Source organism: Nyctereutes procyonoides, unplaced genomic scaffold, assembly GCF_905146905.1.
Source record: "Nyctereutes procyonoides isolate TBG_1078 unplaced genomic scaffold, NYPRO_anot_genome, whole genome shotgun sequence".
Classification (NCBI taxonomy): domain Eukaryota; kingdom Metazoa; phylum Chordata; class Mammalia; order Carnivora; family Canidae; genus Nyctereutes; species Nyctereutes procyonoides.
In genome coordinates this window covers 34,498,251-34,514,838 of record NW_026575043.1, presented here as the reverse complement: position 1 = coordinate 34,514,838, position 16,588 = coordinate 34,498,251, and the positions used below count along the sequence as shown (strand labels likewise).

The window sequence follows — 16,588 nt, the reverse complement described above, 5'->3', positions numbered from 1 at the left end:
CTCTGGGGCTGGCTCCTCCCCTCTCCAACCCATGTGCCTACCCAGGGCTTCTTCCTCTGGCTGTGCGGTCCCAGGCTGGCAAGGGTGAGGTGAGGCAGGCTTGCCAGGCTAGGCGACCAGACTTTACCACCTGGTGAGGGGAGACCCTTTCTTCCTCAGCCTCCTGTCCCCACCACAGCTCCTGCAGAGGAGGGCAGTCCTGTCCTCCAGGACTCCAGCGCTGAGCGCCCAGGTGAGGCCAGGAGGCCAGCCTGCTGCTGCTTCTGCTGGCAATCTCCCTCACGGCCACACGTCTTGCAGTAGGGGCCCTGTTCCCCCACCAGACCTGGGTTTACAGTAGCTTCTACTTGCCAGCCAAGTGGCCAAGTCTCAGCCTTCCAAGGCTTCCTGGTTAATGGGGACTCCTTGGCCACCACAAGACACTGGAATGCACCCAGGCCACCCTCCCGGGGCCAAGAGGCACAGCACATCTCATCCCCTGGTACCTGCACTAGTGTGAGGCCTGGACAGGAGGCTCTCCACCCCCCAAGTCCTCCCGCCAGGCCCCAGACAGAGCTGAGGGTGCAGGCTGGGCCAGTGCATGCTGAGCACCAGCCACAGGCCCAGACCTGGCCCCCAAGTGCTCCACAAGCCATGTGGGAAAGTTCATGGAGAGCTTATGGGAAGGGTTTCAGCAACGCCCAGCTCTGCCCCGAGGCCCCACACCCCTTCCCCATCATGGCTGGCAGTGAGGAACCGCTTCCCTGGGGTTGGCTTGCAGACTGCCCCGGGGGCGTGACTCCGTGGGTTTCTCCACACTGGGTTGGTTTTGGTTGATTAATCAGTTCCTTACTGACCGAATTCCTCTGAGTTTTTGCAAATGGACTTGCCTACTCCCGGACTTTACATGCCTTTTCTCTAGATGGACAAGACGTGACTGCTGTTAACCCAAGGTCTGAGAGAAACCCAAACCATGTGAACGGTTCACAAACGCCCACGCCCCCTTCTTCCTGCGCCGGCCCTGCGGACAGGCTGGCCTGCACCCCGCCTTGCAGTGATTAATTAGCCAGGGATCTGCAACAACTCCTCTTCATGCCTAAATATTGTTTCAGCCTATCAGACTGTTAGTGCAAAGCAGGATAAATGACACCTCGGGTCTGGCGCACTGACCTGCAGGGCCTGCTGCTCATCCAGGCTCCAGACAGCCAGCGCCTTCTCCGCGGAGCCCGAGACGCCCCTGGCCTTCTGGGAGTCAAAGTCAAAGCCCATGACGGGCTCCGTGTGGCAGGCGACGCGGCTGCACACCTTCCGCTCAGAGACGTCCCACAGGGCCACCGATCCGTCCTCATAGCCGGCCAGGAGGAGTGGGCGGGGACCGGAGTCGGCCTGCAGGGACAGCGCAGCAGTCAGCTCCCAAAGGTTCCTGGTACGTTTGCGGGGAGAAGGGGCTCCAGAGAGGGGGCCAGTGGAGTGGCCTGGCTGGGGAGCCAGGCCCCGTGTCCTCCAGGGGCGGTAACAGTTTGGAGGCTCTGTGTGCCCCCCCCCCCCCGGATTGTAGACGCCAGTGCTGCCGGGCTGGCATGGGCCGCTGTTGGGGGGCTCTGAGGACGGAGGCTGCAGGGCACAGAGCCCAAGGTTGCCCAGCGCGGCGCCCTGCCTCCCGCTGCCATGCCCCTGCTCACCCGGCCGGGTGCTGCTGCGTCTTCCTGCCTCCCTCCTGCAGGCTGAGACTTGCGGCCACCCCTTCGTGAGGCCGGTCACCTGTCTAGAACTGCCAGCCAAAGGAAATCGCGAGCTCCATCTCAATGAAAAATGAACTTTCTGTGCTTTGTCAATGTCGCCGCGGAAGCCCCCCACCCCCCAGGCCTGGTGAGTCGCCAGGGCGCTGACTGGTGTGAGCCGAGCTCCGAGCTCCGCCGGCCCTGAGCTATTGTGATGAATGAGGACGCGGGTCAGAGGGCTGGGCACCCGGGACAGACGCCTCGTTTATCTAGCCCCAGCAACCACTCCAGGGGAGCGCCGCGAGATCCCCTGTCACCCCGGCACTGAGAGCGGCAGCCCCACGCTTGGTGCCCAGTCTCTGGGACAGCGACCCAGGCTGTTTCGGGGGCAAAGCACAGGCCAGCTGATACGTTTTGCTCTTCACTCCTCTCTGCATTTCCTGCTGAGCTGCCTGGGGTTTGTGTCACTCAAGTGTCAGAAATAACTAAGCACATCCCCTCCCCAGTGGATTTTCCAAGAGCCTCGGGGAACTCTGGGCCTGGACCCCAGCGCTGGATGGTCAATGGTAAGAATGGGGTCCTGGGGTGGGGGAGCTGGTCATTGAGGCTATCTCCCGGGTCACCTGCAACTCTCAGGACAGTCCCCTGCTGGCGGGCAGGCTGGCGCTGTGCAGAGTGCCTGGGCCTCACTGGTCGTGGGCTGCTGACAGGAGCCACAGCACCATGGAGGCTCTCCTTGCCCACCTGCTGGAGCTCCTGTTTAGGAGCTGTGTGGGTGCTTCCATCTGCCCAGAGGGGCTCCGGGCCCAGATGTAGTGCACATCACATGGAGTTCCTCTCCACAACATTCAAGAGTGCCCAGAGAGAACCTCTGCTCAGCTAAGCAAGGTGACAGGGTTTACCCAGAAGTCACAGGGCCTGTGTCTCATGAGTGGATACTACTCCCTCTACACACGGAAGCAGGGCTCTCTCTGTGCATCAGAAAGGGAAACTGAGGCTTTAGGAAGTGGTGTATGTCACCGGGGCCCTGGTTAGTGATGGGAGCCGGGGGAAGCCTGATGCAGACCAGCGCTTTGATCAGAAGGAGGTGGAGGTGCCAGGGGATGGCGAGGACACAGCCACGAAGACCTGCCCACAGCACAGTGAAGCCTCCCAGGCCAGAGCTAGTCTGGAGGACGTCCCCTGCACTTTTTCTGAGGATACTACATGTTCATACAAAGAAAGGCTCCTTAGTTTCACTTGGCCTGTGGCTGCCTGTGCCCATCCTTGGGGCCTCTCCAGGGGGCCCAACGGGGCAAGCAGTGAGGATATGGGCCCTGTGTGTGCCCAGTGCTGGTGGTGCCCGCCCTGGAGGGACCAAGGTTGAGAGCAGCGGAGCGTGGTCACTGCCTCCATCTGGCCTCCCGTGCGAAGCCATGAGTGTCGGTACATTTCTCTGTGGTCTCTCTAGTTCTGTAATGGGGAAGAGCTCCACTTTGGTATCTTTCAAGTCACCCAATTGGAAATTAGTGTTGCAGTATAAAATTATTTATACTGCTTTTCTCCAGAGATGTACAGGGTGTTTTAAAAGTGGTCAGCACCTCTGCTCAAGCACCTCCTTCCAGACAGCTGTGCCTCTCCAGAAAAGGCGTCCTGCCATGACCCGGACCTGGAACGGTGGGAGCCAGTTGAGAATAGCCTGATGCACTGTCTACATGCGGACCAGAAACCCATGCCAACCCCCTAGGGCAGACCTGCTGGAGCCCACCCTGGAGGCTAGCTCTGAGGAACCCGCCTAGGACCCACTTGGGTCTGTTCCCCCAGGACAGTGATCTGTCTTGTGGCCTGCCTCCCACCTACCCTGTCGCCACCCAGCCTCCCTCTCACCCTCTGCCCCCAGGGCCTTGCTCCTCCGATCCCCTGGGCACATTCTCCCTCATCTGGGGCTCCTCCCAGTACCAGCACATTGGTTTTGGTCTGTCTCTGTAGCCCGGGTCCACATGATGCCTCTGGTCTCTGGGTTCTGAGCACCTCGGCTGCATGCTACTCATCACCTATCCAAGTGTCACAGGGTAACTAAATCAGGAGTCAGACTGACATGCAGGGCTCATCTCAGTTGCCAAGGGTGACCAAATGCTGAGCTCCAGCCCTGATGGCTGCTGCCCACCCTGTGCTGTGGCCCATGGCCCCCAGTGACAGCACAGGCACAGCAGCGGTCTCATGGCCTCAGGCCTTTGGTGATAGGCTAATCCATGGGGTGAGGATCTGAAGTTGCCACAAGGACTTTGTGTCCTCTCCTGTCTCTGGGCGTGCTGGCAGGGACTCTGGCAGGCAGGCCCCACCTACAGCACCTCCTGGGACCAGCCCTGTGGGGAGCGCCCAGCTCACTAGAGGGGACCCAAGACCCAGGGTCTGAAGCCTGCACTCAGGGCTGCTGTGAGACATATTCCTGACCTTTACAAGTCAGCTGCTTGGAAGAGCAAAACAGGAATATGAGGCACCTGGGTGGCTCGGTGGTTAAGTGTCTGCCTGCCTTCGGGTCAGGCCGTGCTCCCGGGGTCCTGGGATTGAGCCCCGCGTGGAGCTCCCCGATGAGCGGGGAGTCTGCTTCTCCCTCTGCCCTACCTACCCCTACTCATGTGTGTGCATGTATGTGCTCGCATGCACACTCTCAAACTCTAAAAAAAGAGAATACACCTGAATGTTTCACTGAGAATTGTCAGGCTCCTCTGCCACACTCAGATTAATAAATTACAACCCGGACCTTCAGGTTTGGAGAGAAAAAAAGGACATTTCAAATTAATGTCAACTTTTTTTTTTTAACAGAATGCTTTGCGTTGGATCTGTATCAACTAACAAAAACTCGATTTGTCCTTCTGTCAACTGTATTAATTACCTTAACAAGTTTGTACATCCCGTTTCTACACATTTTTCTGCTGGAATTTTTACATGATTACGCAATGACAGTGTTTCCAGGGAGCAGAGTGTGAGCAGATGCAGCCGTAATGCCCTGCCCGGGAGTGTGAGTGCCACAGCACAACCCCAGGCGTCATGGCCTCGGGGCGTTCCCCACCGCAAACTTGCAGGTGCCAGAAGCACGTCATTCAGGCGAGTCTCCTGGAGCCCCCCCCAGCTCAGCTCCCTGTGGGCTCCTCTCTGGGACGTGCTGCAGCGGCAGGACACCACAGGAGCAGCTCATCAGAGATTTCCAATTGGAAACAAATACCAATGGTTAAAAAGCTGCAGTGGGGGAACCAATGGCAAGAAGGTGCAGGTCCCTGGAGGGACAAAAAGTGTGGGGCAAGGTCTCTAAGGTGCCTGGCCTTGTGGGTGCTGTTGGTCTCACAGACATCTCTAAAGTGCCCAAGCTCATCTTGTGAAAAGCTCAAACCAGCAGTGTGGCAGGATCCCCTCCTCCTGATCCCAGGCAGCTCAGCACGGCTCCCAGAAGGTGCTGCTGAACTGCACAGAGCTGGGAAGATGCCTATAAGCAGCACTCCCCAAGGCAGGCACTGGTCAATGACCTAGCCACCATGGTTTCTGACCAGCAGAGACAGTGCCCGGGCTTCTTCCCAAGTGCACACACCAGACCATTGTCTTTGCCCCAAATATGAGCAGCCCTGAGACACAGAAACGTACACTTGGAGCATTGCAGACTCGGGTGGCAGGGAGGGGGCTGTGCCTTGAGGAGGGACGGGGCTTCTAATAGAGGCAGGTGGGCAGGCCCAGGAGGACCCCTCTCAAGGTCTCACTCTTGGTCTCAGAGCCGAAACCCATCCTGCCAGGACTCAGGCATGCGACCCACTCCGCGGTCCAAGGCTTCAGCTGCCAGCTCCAGGAGATGCCCTCCAACTCTCTCTAATCAGAAAGAATAGACGAGAGAGGGAAATGGCTGGGACTCAGAAATGCCAAGTGCGGCCACAGGGAAAGTCAGCATGTTAAGCCCACTCCTGCCTCTGAGGCAAAGAAGTAACAAAAAGTAATCCCAAGCAACGCGGGGCCCAGGCAGGCTTGCCGGGTTAGTCAGCACTTCCCTCCTGGCCAGCCCTGCGCACAGCTGCAGGCCGCGGGGCCGCTGACTGCGGGCGGAGAGGAGCCGAGCCGGAGGCCCTCGGCGGGGCGCTGCTCCGCTGACCCGGCTGTCCCTCTGCGCAGCTCGGGCAGGGGGCGCCCTGCGGAGGTCAGCAGAAACCGGGCTGCCCTGGCAGTTTGTAGGAGCGGCAGCGGGAGCAGGAGGGCAGCAGGCACAGGGACTTCCAGGGCGCTAAGTGTCCTTTGCTGTGACGATAAACCGAGTCCTGAATGGGGCATGATTCACGGCCCGGAAGGTGTGGCTGGCAGGGCGTGGTTGGCGTGCGCTGGGCCTTACCTGCCACAGCTCCAGGCACATGGGCATGCCCGGCTTGGCATCTGCCTCGGGCTTCAGGGTGCACACTGACGTCTTGGATGGCATCTCCAGAATCTGAACCTGACAGTAAGAAAACAAGTTGATTTGGGCCGGCGCCAAGTAGAGCCTGTGCTATACAAACAAGAGACTTTTAAGGCGATTAGCCAAGGCTGCTGCGAGTTTCTGTCTGCTGCCCGCAGGAACCTGGGAGCCGAGCCTCCTAATTAGGCCGCACGGGCTCGTGGGCCCCGGCACTGTTGGGCGTTGTGAAACTCACACGTCATTTCTGGGTGACCGGTGTGTCCCTCTAACCAGCATCACCACCTGGCAGCCGCCTCCAGCCTCTCCCGATTTCACCTCTCCACTGAGCAGGAGGCTTGCTTGGCACTGACTCAGTTTGCCCATCCTCCTTATCTCTGCCTCCTCCTCTCTCCTGATGTGGGTTTGCATGTGAACAGCTCTGAACCATCTCAGGCACACCAAATGGTTTACAGAGGTGCACAGGGAATACTGGGGGACCGGCAGCAAGCCTAGGAAATGAACCCGGTGTGCACAGAGTTGTTTGGGGCCAGGCCGTTCCCAGCACCCCGCACCTCCCTCCTGGGCACCTCTCTCCTGGGCACCACGGTGGTGTTCTGTGTCACCTGAATGCAGGGGCAAGCCCTCCAGCACCTAGGCTGGAAGATGTGCCTTTCTGGTGCATGTAGCCAGGTCACACTCAGGCCTGTCCACCTGAGTTGGGCCCACCTCTTCCCCACGCCATCTGCAGGGGACAGCTGCAGCCATGAGAAGCGGGCATCTGCATCCCCAGTGCCTCATCTCCCTCATCCACCAAGCAGGGACAAGGGCGCCCCCTCCCGTGGTCCTTGGAGTTGGAGGGGATCCCGAGCGAGGCAGGGCTACTGCTTCATGTTGGGGAGGCTCCCCTTGAAACTGGCGAGAGGGGCTGTACTGATAACGTCACAACAACGTGCAGCCATCGTGGAGCCACATATCATCCCTTGCCAACAAGAGGACATCCTTTGGTCTGCAGATGAAGAGTCTGAGGTGCAGAGGGGTTGGGGGTGTTAAAGGGACAGGTGGCATGCTGTCTGACGCCCAGTAAACCGGAGGCATGTGGGTCTGAGCCAGGCTGCCCTCATAACCCACACGAGAGAACCAGCCCAAGGCCTGAGATTAAGCCCTGAGTGTGAGTTCCAGATCGGCTACCTGCACGGTGGGTCTGTCTGAGGGCACACTGAGGGCAGGGTGGAAAGCCAGAGGCACAGCCTGGTGCTCTCAGCTACGGGCCTGCGTGGGGGCAGCAGGACTCTCACCAGAGGCTGACAAGGTATCCTGGCATAGAGGAGGGGCTCACAGCAGAGTGCACACACGTGTGTACAAACAGGCACACGTATGTACACACCTGCACATAGGCTCCCTCACCGTCTGCTGGGCCTGCAGGATCAGTGTCCATGCTGGCCACCACAGCCCTCGCTGCCCACAAAGGAGACAGAAAAGACCCTAAGTGACGTGTGTGGTTATTACTGTCATGAAACAAGAGGCTGCGCGAAGGAGCCCCTGAACAGCAAAGATGCTCAAGGAGAAGCTCTGACAAAACAAAGAGAAACACAAGAGAGAAGTCACATGACGACCAAGACACAGTGGTACCTAAGTATGGCCCAGAAGTCAGGGGAAAACCCAGGAGAAGGGAGAGTGGGCTTTTGGAGCCCTTGGATCCTTGGCAGTGAGGACTAGCGACTGAGTTACGGGCTTGTGGCTTGAGAGCCGGCTGTAGACGCTGCGGGAAGCCTGTGAGCCCCGGCCAGGGCCTGCTCACCCAGAGGCCTGGCGCTCCACAGGACAGAGAAAGAAATACTCCCTGCAGTGAGGACGCTTGGGCACCCAGCCCTGTGTGAGCGCAAAGCAGCGCGCTGTCAGCTGTGTGAACGGTCTATGCCTCTGCTGCTTTAGAGCCCACGTAGCCGACCCACATCTGTGCTGTGATGGGACGATCTGCATGGCCACGATCAAACTGCCGGGGAGCAGGACACTTGATTTCCTACCTTCTGCACTGCTCTACCGCTAGACTTCTGAAAATGAGATTTGTTCTTTTTGTCACATCAGGAGGATGGGTTTAAGATGCTGACTGGGTGGGGGCATCTGGGTGGCTCAGTTGCCTAAGCAGCCGACTCTTGTTTTGGGCTCAGGTCATGATCTCAGGGTCATGAGACAGCCCTATGTCGGGCTCTGTGCTGGGCGTGGAGCCTGCTTAGGATTCTCTCTCCCCCTCACCCTCTGCCCCTCCCCTCACAGTTTTTTTTTAAGTGTCTTAAAAAAAAATATGTTGGTTGAGGGATGAGGGGATAAGCCACCCTGAGTAACTACGTGTGCTGGTGGGGAGACAGACACCCCCTGTGGGAGGACACACAGCCTGCACAGACCACACCCTGGATGGCCTGGCACAAGGGTGCACAGGTACAGTAAGGGATGCCTCTCCCAATCTGTGGGCCCAGGAAGATCCCTCTGGTGGCAGTGAGGAGGGGTGTGAAGGCCAGGGGATCGGGTAGGGGTGAGTCACCCTGCAAGTCTGATCTGAGAAAAGAAGGGGAAAGCCGGGACAGCCCTAAACCCTGAGCAAGACACTATGGGGAGGAAGCATGAGTGGCGGCACCCACAGCCACATCCTGGGTGCAAGGACCAGGGCAAGCCCAGGGGCTGCTGCGAGTCCGAGGTGTTGCTCTGGGCTCTGGCCAAGGGCCTGGACGCCTGTGCTCAGAGCCTCCTACAGACACCAGTGTGCTTTCCATCTTGGAATGCAAGTGTGGGCAAGTGTGGCCACCCAGTGGGGTGGGAGCATGTCGTCCCCGGGCATTGTCTGGGCACAGGCCAGAGATGCTTTTCCAAGCAGATTCAGTCCAGGCACATTCCAGGCGGGAACATGAAAAACCACCATTTTCCCAATTTATACGAGGTCCTCGGACTGGCTGCTCCTGAAAAGCACTGCACTGCACTGGCGAGTGGAGCCAGCAAGTCAGTTAAAAACAACCTCAAGCAGCACATGTGGGGTGTCAGGGGCCAGGCCCTGGGAAGTGACAGGCAGCCGGGAAAGCCTAGGCTGGCAGGGAAGAGGACAGCCCATGGCATCCCCACCTCAGGAGGAAGGGCTGGCTCAGCCCCAGGCTGGGCTCCGTGGTGTGCAGCGCAGGAGCGAGGCTTGCCACTGCTTGGCCCCAGCGGTCTGGGAGGAAGCACACCCCTCTCTTTTCACATTAATAAAACTTTTAACAGGTTTTTGGCAAATTGGCAAGAAAAGTGTATGTAGCTCCTAATTGGTGATTTAAACGCAATCATGAACAAATAAATGCCTGTTCCTATCTCATTATTTATGAACTAAATCTGCTTTAAGACAAACGAGTCTTCTTGGGTAGGGGCCAAACCTCACGGCGTGCACAGAACCCCGTGTCCCTGCCCAGTGCCGCCTGCTGCACAGCTTCTTGGGGCCAGCAGGGGACACAAGGAGACGTGGGGGTGGGCGGCAGACAGGAGGCTCCCTGTCCCCCACCATGTGCACACCCACAGCCCTCCCCGCCCCACACTCAGAGCCCCTGGGTCCCCACCACTTGGCCGCACCCCCACACTCACCAGGCCTGTCCAATCACTGCTCCTGGTTTCTTCTTCGGTTTCCCTTCAGCTCCCCACCAGCGAGCACCTCTAGCCACACCCTCGTCCTTTACCTTACTGTCCACCCTTGCTTCCTACCATCTGTTCCCATGTCCTGGGCACTGTTTCCATTGGTGGACTCTGCTCTGCTGCCTCTGGAAGTACGGACAAGCTGCCCAGCCTGACCAGATCCCCATCATCAACTACTGCTGGCTGCTCTGGCCTGTGCTCCATCTGACGGTCACCTCGGAGGCTCCATCACACCCACATGGAGCCTCATTCCCTGAGTCACTCACCTGTGCCCTATGTACTGTACTTACCACCCCAGAGCCAGCCTCTATCCTCAGCATTCCAGGTCCGACCAAAGCCTCTCTTGCCAGGACCCAGTTCAGCTCCCCAAAGGCTACCCTCCCCTGCTGTGCTGGCTCTGATGCCCAGACTTCCACAGGGCCTCAATTTTTCTCCCTTACACCTGCTCTTAAATCCTCTGAGTGCCTTTCTGGGCAGTCTTTCCCGCTGGACTCATGATGGCCTCGAGCCTCATGCTGGGCAGTACTGGGGGCTGGGGCCTCCCTTCCTGACTCTCACCACCAGGCACCCCACAGGTGGCCAGGCCAAGGTCCTTGGAGCTGCAATCCAGTAGACAGACCTAGACCTGCCACTCTGGGGTCTTGTGGTGGGCAGAGTGTTCCTGTAACAGGTGCTGAGGACGAACACGCCCATCTAGGGGAACCAAGTGCAAGCAGCTCAAGGAGCCAGGCACCACGTGGGCAGGCACTCACCTCATCATTGCCTCTCCCCGGCATAGCCAGCATCCAGCGCTCCTGACCCCCAGCCAGGATGGAGCTCCTGCAGAAGCCCATGCTCTCCAGTGGCACAGAGTCCACAACAGTGTTTCTGCCCTCTGCCAGGTCCCACAGGCACAGCTTCAGGTCCCGGCCTTGACTGCCAAATCAAGAGGAGACAGGCCGTTAACCCTCCAGGTGAGCCAACTGGGTGCCCCACCTGAACAAGTGCTGGCATGCCGGGGCCAGCCTGATGCCAAAGGCAGGCAGGGGACACCTTCCAGAGAAGGACCCAGATGGCATAAATTATCTGGCTGGGGCACCTCAGCCAAGGAAAGGCTTTGCATCCAAGACGCCTGATGCCTGACACATTCATAGACCATCCCAAGGGTGCACAGCCAACCAAGTCCCAGGGAGCTTCAGGACATGTACCCCATGACCAGCCTCCCCTGCCCTTCCTGCCTCTCCCCATGCTGCCAAAGTGTGAGCTCGTCCTCTTCCCTCCCAGTTCATGAATTAACTGTGACAACCCAGCCATCCCACCCTCATGAATTTTCCCCAGTGAATTCAAAACCTATATTCACACCAAAGCCTGTACAGAAATGTTTATAGCAGCTCTGTTCCTAACTGTCCAAACCAAACTGGACACGACCCTTTGGTAGGAGGTTGGGAAATTAATTGTGATACATCCACATGTGATACATCCTCCCTGTTGCTGAATTCACTCAGCAACAGGGAGGGCCAATCTGGGACGCATGCAGCAACCCGCAGGAATATCAGATGCATCTGCTAAGTGAGGGAAACCAGAGCCAAAAGGCCACCTACTGCATGATCCCACTGGTGGGACATTCTAGGGGCAGCATGGTGGCATGTGGAGGACGGGGGGGCTACAGAGGGTGGCACAGAGGCTCTGCAGTGGGCTGATTGCCCTGTGTGGCCCCAGGGTAGCACTCACATGGTGGTAGGCCTTGGCAAGCCCACAGAACAACCTTTAGTGTGTATATTCTAAGAAAACAATCACAGTATCAAGATCCCAAGATGGACTGCAGTCTGTGCCAAATGTACAGCACACCGCACCCAAGGGGAGGGCAGACAGGAGCTGACCCGCAGAATTACGGAAAAGTGTGTTGACTCGATACTACAAAATTAAAGGCAAAATACCTTTAGAGAGACGCAAGGCTCTAATGGTTAATCTGTATCCTAACCCTCCAACAGCTCAGCCTGGTCACACACCAATGCTGCCCACCTGCCTGCTAGTCTCCACGGCCCCCGGCAGGTGACTCCCATGCCCACCACCTCCTACATTTACAAGATGCTATCCCATGGGAAGAATGGGCTTTTCTCTCTCCTTCTCTTCCTATCAGTTTGGACTTCAGTATTCCTTTAGTACTCTACATTTCTTGTTATTTATTTTTATGCTCAAATCATCCCAAATTAGCCAATGGGACCCCTTCAAGCTGGCTCAGAGATCCTTCTGACACGTGTCCATCAGCAAGATATTCCAGACCGAGAATCCCTTCTCCAAGGAATCCTTGGTCCTTCCGGTGCAGAGAGATACTTGCAATCCAAGATCTGGGTGTTGGTATGCTCATTACTGTGAGGTGCCGCTGCTGTCAGGCCCTCTCAGGAGAGTCAGGAAATACACACACACTCACACAAACATACCTCTCTCTCTCACACACACGTGTGCACGGGGACACTCACACACGCAAACACATCTCGTTCACACAAACATACTTCAGACACACATATAAACATACCTCATGCATACATTCACAAATGTCACACACACCCCTCACTCACGCATGCAAATGTACGCACACACAATATACCCACCCCTCACTCACTCACACACACACACACACACACACATGCAAACATATACATACAAACAAGTATTTCTGTGTCTTTGTGTATATGTTTTCAAAATCCCACAAGTTCATGCTGATGCCTCGAGGCTTCTTCCTCCTTCTCAGGTTAGTGACTCCATTCTCCAACTGGGAAGAACCTGCCTCCCATTTTCCTCAAGATATTTACTGCCACACTCCACTGACAAACTAGCTTGCACGATGCAGCCAATCTCCCAACCTCCACAGCCACCTCTGAGACCTTGCCCCCACCACTCTGGTTCTCTGGCTGCTGGGCACGCTGTTCCAACACCTCTTCCAGGAAGCCTCCCGCACGGTCCACGTCCTCAGCTGCCCACACTACTGAACCTGGAGGGGAGATGAGGGCAGAGAGCATGGGACCATTGCTATCCACACAGGAACGAAGGACGCTCACGCACACCAACAGTCCATTCCAGATGAAGTGTGGGCTCAAAAGTAACAAGAGAGAAGCTCCTGGGAGAGCAAGAAGGTCTTCAAGGCCTGTTGCTGGACTCCTTCACATGAAGCACGAGCCATAAGGGAAAGATGGCAGATTTGATCCCATTTGAATGGCTACCTTCTGCTCATTAACACATCATTAAGTGGGAACCGGAAGCCACTTTGTGGGAGAAGTAACTGGTGATATCAAAATATCAACCATAAAAAAAAGAAAAAGAAAAAAGAAAAATATCAACTGTATCTAGAATAAAGAAATTGTAAAATAATAATAATAATAATAATAATAATAATAATAATAAAAAGAACTGTAACTCAATGAGAAAACGGTAGTCAATCCAATAGAGAAATGCGGATTTTTTTTTAAGATTTTATTTATTTATTCATGAGAGACACAGAAAGAATGGCAGAGACACAGGCAGAGGGAGAAGCAGGCTCCATGCAGGGAGCCCCACATGAGACTCGATCCTGGGGCTCCAGGATCATGCCCTAGGCTGTAGGCGGCGCTAAACTGCTGAGCCACCGGGGTTGCCCAAGAAATGTGGATTTAAGGGGACTTTATCCCAGTGCTCATAAACGCAGAAGAAGGCTAGCTCATTAAGTGGTCAGGAGAATGCAAATGAGGCCTCCAGGCCCCAGAAAGAGTGGATGGGTGGGGGTCCTCGCATGGGGGGCAGCCTGGCACCCTCCGAGCAGCCCAATGTGTGCACACACCCTGTGGCCCTGACATGGGTACACCTGGCACCTGGAGACCCAGGAAGGAGTCTTCTTAAGTTTCCCAGCCCCAAGTGGACCACCCAGATCTCCACGAGCAGTAGAATGATAAATAACCTGGCATACGTACACATCCAGCAGGAGAGCACACAGAAAAAACCCACACAATGTGTCACAGCCACATGTACCCTGGTGGGTCTCACAACGTACAGCTGAGTGGAAGGAGTCACATACAAAGGAAGCTGTCTGTACGGCCTCGTTTTTTAAGTAAGAAAAAAAACCAGACCTAACAAATCTATGCTTTTTGGAGATGCACATTCAGATGGTAAAGCAAGAAACGAGGTGCGAGGGGCTGCCGCCCGAGGACGAGAACAGAGCAGATGTCAGGGCTGGTTACCCAGGTGTCCACTCTGTGATAACACAAGTCTGTAAACTTGTTCTGCGCACTTTTCTGTAAGTGTGCTACAGTTCACAATAAAACAGAGAGAAAACAAAACCACCCAGGTGGCTGTCACTGGGCACAGGTGCACCCTCGGGCATGTGGGTGGCACCTAACGCTCAGCCTGGCTCCCCGCTTTCTGCCCTCCAGCCTCCCCTTGACATGAAAGCGTACCTTCCTTTCTCAAGGACCACTTTGGAGAGACCTGGCTTCCAAACACAGCTGGGCGCACGGCCTCTAGTGCAACGTAAACGCACCTGGGCACTCCAAGTACCTGCGACACCCCCGCTGCGAGCCCCCTAACCTGGGCCCCCGACTGGAGCAGGGCCACGGTGGTGCCGTCCAGCTTGGGAAGGGAAGCACCATCACTCGCTCACAGGTTGCTGTTGCAGCTTGCAGCTTGCCTCCCCATACAACATCAGGCCAGCTGAGGGCCAGAACTCAGGGCTGGGAGTTCCTGGAGAACAGCCCAAGGCACCTGGGCCCTGGAGGAGCAGGAGGTGCCACAGGGCCTAAGGCCTTGGCTGAAAACTCAGGAGGAACATTTATAAACCGCAGTCTCCAGTGCAAGTGGTTTCGTGGGGTATTTGGATGCAACATCTATTCTAAACATCAGGGACAGTCCACAACCACAGGGAGGGCCTTCCCACCCCTCGGGGGGCTGCGGGCCAGCCTGGGGTGCTACAAGCACACACGTCCGGGGCTACCACCCTCCTGGATACTGCTGGGCCTTCCATCACCCGCGAGCCACCTGCAGAGTGGTAGGACCGTGCCTGGCACAGAAGTGCTTTGGAGAAGGGTGGGTCCCAACAGACCCCTGTCCTTTGGGGACTGGGAACCGTGGTGCCGAGATGTCCAGGCTCCCAGTTCATAGCAGGAAGACAGACCCGCTCTGGAGGGCATTCAGGAAAGTTTCACCTGTACTTGGTAGACATAAATGCATTCTCTCACCCACCTGCTCCCTCCTGCTGCCTCCTGGCCCACCTCTCACCTGGAGTCCCCAGCCTGGGGGACAAGGCCACAGCAGCAGTACCAGAACATAGCCCCTCTGGGCTCTGCTGCCCGGGCTCCAGCCCCTCACAGCCCAAGCACATCCTGGTTCTGGCCCACGCAGCTTCCTGTCAGGAGCGCCAGGCCCCCACCCTGCTCTTGCCATCTCCTGCTCCCCCGGCACCGGCCCCCGCAAATGCCATGGACCTGGGCTCTTGTGTGGCACTCCCAGTGCCCCCGGGAGTGGCTGCTATCGGCGTTGGGAGCACAGCCCCAATCGGTAGGTGGGCTTTAGGCTCTGGCTCTGCACCACCCTGGTGACCAGTCCCCATCACCTCGTGGGAAGGTGGCCACCCATCAGAGCAGGTGTCATGACACCAGCTACTCTAAGGAGAAGGCTTGAGCTCAGCCACGGACCCCTAGCTCTTGCCACTGGAGAGCCCTGGCAGGCCAGGAAGGACTCTGCTCAGGCCATGGGTGGCGTGGGGCTACAGATAGAGCTGTTTTGTGTTCATCAAGCTCTTCTCAGTGGGCACCTGCCTGGACAGCGCCGTGGTCACAGAGGGTGCAGTGACAGGCACACAGCATACCCAGATACTGCTTCAGGGTGGGTCAAGAGCAGAGGTCACACTGCTCTGCCATTGGCAGGAGCTGCCCGGCAGCTGGGGGAGACCCCGAGAGCCTCCACTGGCAAGCTCCTGGCCCCTGCTGAAGGCCACAACTTAACTCCTTTGGGATTGTACTTGCTGGCACCAAGACCCACCTGAGGAGCTGGTGTCCTTGGGGCAGTGTCTGCAGCCAGGTCACACACTGGCCCCCATGGCCGTCCAGGGTAGCAACCGCCCTCCGTGTCTGCAGGCTCCAAATGTGCACCAGCCCACTTAGGGACCTGTTCTGACAAGCGTAAGTACAAGCTCAGGAAGAGGCGTCAGGGGAGGGCATTCCCAGCATGCTCTGCAGGGCTGGCCTAGAACCACACAGCTGGTGGACCAGATATTTAGTCGGTAGCTTTTGGTTTAGGTGACGGCCGTAACTGTGAGCTGAGGGTAAAAGTGGCACAGTGCTCCTTTTCCAAGGACGGCGGGCAGAGGGCCCTCAGGAGCCATGGAGGCACCGCGGGCAGAGTCTGAGAGGGACAGACGGTGGCCGCTGACACCATACACCGGATGGTGTCTCTCACAGAGAGGGCGAGCTCCCTGCCTTCTCCGAGGGGCCAGGCCCAAGGGACAGCTTGGCGAGCAACTTCTGAAAAGTCAGCGTCCCCATGACCCAGTGTCACTAAGATCCCCAAGTGAGCACAGGCTCATTGCTAGCCCACCACCCGCTAACATCACCTGGGCTAACCCCTGGGGTTGGGTTGGGGCCGTAGCTACTCACCCTGAGAGGAGGAGTGGGTGCACCTGTCCCTGGGCTCCTCCGAAGAAATGCAGCGCATGCACCGCTGACTGAGCACCTCGGAGGACAAAGCGGGGGTCTGGCGGTGGGAGTGGGGAGGCTGCCATATTAGGCGGGGGTGCAGTCATCTGGGGACAAGGAAGGGTGTAAGTGACCTGCCTGTCATCCTTCAGGAAGGCAGGAGGAGCCTCCCTGGATACTGCCCACCCCCTTCAGCCTGTCTTCCACCTTGC

The 16,588-nt window shown here is 57.2% G+C and overlaps 1 protein-coding gene across 4 annotated transcripts in view; it reads right to left on the bottom strand.

Annotated features, from left to right (window-relative positions):
• Positions 1-16,588, bottom strand: part of GNB1L (G protein subunit beta 1 like) — a 59,354-nt gene that overhangs the window by 14,528 nt on the left and 28,238 nt on the right. For 3 of the 4 annotated variants that reach the window (XM_055321823.1, XM_055321822.1, XM_055321821.1), the window contains exons 2-6: positions 16,338-16,483; positions 15,724-15,849; positions 10,491-10,653; positions 6,049-6,147; positions 1,150-1,365 (exon numbers count right to left, since the gene is read on the bottom strand). In XM_055321823.1, coding sequence (XP_055177798.1) covers positions 1,150-1,365; positions 6,049-6,147; positions 10,491-10,653; positions 15,724-15,849; positions 16,338-16,483 — 750 coding nt within the window. Of the gene's footprint in view, positions 1-1,149; positions 1,751-6,048; positions 6,148-10,490; positions 10,654-15,723; positions 15,850-16,337; positions 16,484-16,588 lie in introns of those variants that run through there. The other variant, XM_055321825.1, reaches the window with a different exon arrangement.